The sequence below is a fragment of the Marmota flaviventris genome, chromosome 17, assembly GCF_047511675.1.
Source record: "Marmota flaviventris isolate mMarFla1 chromosome 17, mMarFla1.hap1, whole genome shotgun sequence".
Taxonomy (NCBI): domain Eukaryota; kingdom Metazoa; phylum Chordata; class Mammalia; order Rodentia; family Sciuridae; genus Marmota; species Marmota flaviventris.
Genome location: NC_092514.1, coordinates 5,718,378 through 5,721,731, shown reverse-complemented (window position 1 = coordinate 5,721,731; position 3,354 = coordinate 5,718,378). Strand labels below are relative to the sequence as shown.

At 32.4% G+C, this 3,354-nt stretch overlaps 1 protein-coding gene across 1 annotated transcript; it reads right to left on the bottom strand.

Moving 5' to 3' along the window:
• Window positions 1–289: 289 nt before the first annotated feature.
• Window positions 290–1,231, bottom strand: LOC114081135 (olfactory receptor 8K3-like). The gene has a single exon (XM_027922716.2). The coding sequence runs from the start codon at window positions 1,229–1,231 to the stop codon at window positions 290–292; it is 942 nt and encodes a 313-aa protein (XP_027778517.2).
• Window positions 1,232–3,354: the final 2,123 nt, after the last annotated feature.

Here is a 3,354-nt window from a genome sequence, read left to right as displayed (position 1 = left end):
TTTCTTACTTTCCTACAACATGCTACTCTGCTACCCCATGGATGCTTGTTGACCTGAAACTTACTCTACTTCACTCTAGAACTTACTCCATTATTATGATTACGATTCATCTTTCTCCCTCCAGGAAAGCAAAGACTTAATTTTTGTTGTTCACTAAAGTTTTTTCAGCATTTAGAAGTTTTTACTTATATTCCATGCTGATCTCATTGGTGCTTTTCTTGTTTCTCCAGGAAAATAGAGCCAGGTCATTTTTAGCCCTCATGTGTAGGACTCCTTTTATCTTTAACTTTTAAGAAATAACATATCTGATCTTTTTCCATGTGCTTTGTAAGGCATGTTTTACATCTTTGTTCCTCAAGCTGTAGATCAAGGGATTCAGCATGGGGATAATCAGAGTGTAAAATATTGAAGTCATTTTATCATTGTTAAAGGAATGACTGGACTTGGGCTGCACATACATGAATATCAAAGTCCCATAGAACACTGTGACCGCTGTCAGGTGGGATCCACAGGTGGAGAAAGCTTTGCGCCTGCCTTCAGCAGACTTCATCCTGAGAATGGCTAGAAGGATGAGCAGGTAGGACACAAGGACAAACAGAAGAGAGGAAATCAAATCAAAAGCTGCAAAGATCATGATTATTAGCTCAACATCAAGAGTATCTGAGCATAGCAAAGATATCAAGGGGACACAATCACAGTAGAAATGATTGATGATATTGTAGCCACAGAATGGTAAGGTAAAAATCTTTAAGGTGACTAGAAGAGACACAAATGAGCAGTAGAGATAGGGGATTGTCACCAGGGCATGACAAACCTTTTGTGACATGATGACAGTGTAGAGAAGAGGGTTATAGATGGCCACATAACGGTCATAGGCCATTGCAGACAAAATAAAAAGTTCACTTCCAATGAAGAAAAGAAAGAAAGCTAGCTGGGTAGCACAAAAGTAATAGGAAATTGTATTTTTATCTGAAACAAAATTCACCAACATTTTGGGGCCCACAGCTGTAGAGTATCCAAGATCAGTGAGAGCCAGGTTTCTGAGAAAGAAGTACATGGGTGTTTGTAGACTGTGGTCCACCTTGGTGAGGATGATCATGCCCAAGTTGCCCAGCACTGTGACCAGGTAGATGATGAGGAACAGCCCAAACAGTGGAGCCTGCAGATCAGGGCGTGAGGTGATGCCCATCAGAATGAACTCATGCACCACTGAGAGATTGTGTTTCTCCATCCAGGTTTTGTATAAAGTTTAATCTGGGTAGAGACATCAGCACAGTTAAAAAAATCCAGATATCATCATCTGGGATTGTATTATGCAAAGTTGGTATAAATAAGATAAATATATTTTTCAATTTAGAATATTCAAAAACACACATTTATTTGCACTTACAAATATGCATAGATGTGAGGTGCTCTACTTTTTTACTCACAGAATATTAATCAATATCTAAGAATATTTGGTTGTTTTGACTGGAGGAAGAACTGCTATTGGCAGTTAATATTTAGATGAAATAGTTAAGCTGCTAAAAATTTTATTATATCCAGTATCCAATGCAAACTAATATTCACATACAAGATATTTAAATGGTCCAAGATAAGAAACTACGAAAGATAGAAAGAGAGTTAGATGCAGATATATAGATATATGAAACAAAAATTAAAAAAAAAAAACTAAGTTTGATAAATGGATGATTATTGTACAAGTTTTCTACTTGTTACTTATAAATTACATTCACCCAGTGAAATTGAATAGCTACATTAAAAAATGTTACATGAAACATATGCAAATGCATAATAAGAATCTTTTTTATAATCCTCCAAAATGTACACAACTACCTACTTCAAAGTATAGTTCTATAAATTCTTAGACATCAAGATGATGCAGCATAAACTTTTAGTGCATTTGATAGATTTGGGCTGGGTGTATGCATAAATAAAATAGTAAAGAATCTCATTGGAATTTTATTTATAAGAAACTAGGAGAGATATATGTACATAGATATAGACTATATTAAATATTAACTTATGTATTACAAATATAATTTTACTTAAATAATTTACCTGCAACTCTAACATCATAAACAAACCAGGTCTGTCCTCACAGTGTAGTTTGGAAGGTTGAAAAATGTTCAAGTGCTTCTATGTGTACTTGGCACCTAAAATAGACTCAAAGATCATGAATGTATATATTTTTGTTTTTTATATTTATTTTAAAAGTGCTTCTAGTTGCCTACATGAAAGAAGTCTCATTTACATATAAATATGCACATTCTTCAGCACAGGGATAGCACTTATTTGTTTGGGATAAAATAAGAAACAGGTCAATTATTACATAATACATGCAAATTCATCCATTCTCCTTTAATACTATACCTCCCCATCCATTCTCCTTTAATACTATACCTCCCCATTCCATGACAACAGTTAAACAATCAATGTGCTATTATTTTGGATTAATTATATTCTATTTTCCAAATTAATTTAAGGAAATTTCAATACATGTTACCTTGATATAAATTTACTGAAATATTATTTCCCTCAGTGAGAATATTCATTATAATTAAAATATGCATATATGTAATATATCAGACCACTTTTTCATACCCCCAAAAACAAAACAAGAAACTAAGAAATTCTGAATAACAACAACAACAAAAAAGAGATATCATTTCATTAGTTTTATACAATGAAATCTCATAAAATTCACTTTAAGTAAACACACACACATATTTCTTTTTTTAAGTATTGAGAGTTGAACCCAATGCACTCTACCAACTGAGTTACATCCCAATCATTTTTTAATTTGTTTCAATTAATTATACATGAGAGTACAATGCATTTATGTACTTTATATATCATGCATAAGTGAATTATAATTTCTTATTTTTCTGATTGTACATGTTGTAGAATCAATGCAGTTATGCAGTCATATATAAACATAGGGTAATAATGTTTGTTTCATTCTAATATTCTTCCTATCCCCGTATAATCCCAACCATTTTTAATGTTTGTTTTGAGACAAGATGTTGCTAAATTGCCCAGATTGGCTTCAAATTTGCCATCCTTCTATCTCAGGCTTCAGAGTCTCTCTGATTACAGGCTGTACCACCACACCCAGTAGAAATAATGCATTTTAAAGAAAAGAAGTTTAAGTACCTACCCTTGACCAAATTATGTTATGTGTATATACAAATATGTGACAATATTTGTTAACCATACTGTACCACTAGTTTTAAAGGTTAAAATGTTTATATAACTTTTATAAAATTATATATTTTATAAGATTTTAAATTTTTTTTATGGCACACAATACCATAAAGACTGAATAAATAAGCTAAAGTTGAGATACATATG

Excerpts from the sequence above, each read along its gene's own strand:
- LOC114081135 (XM_027922716.2), bottom strand. The coding sequence starts at position 1,231 with ATGGAGAAACACAATCTCTCAGTGGTGCATGAGTTCATTCTGATGGGC.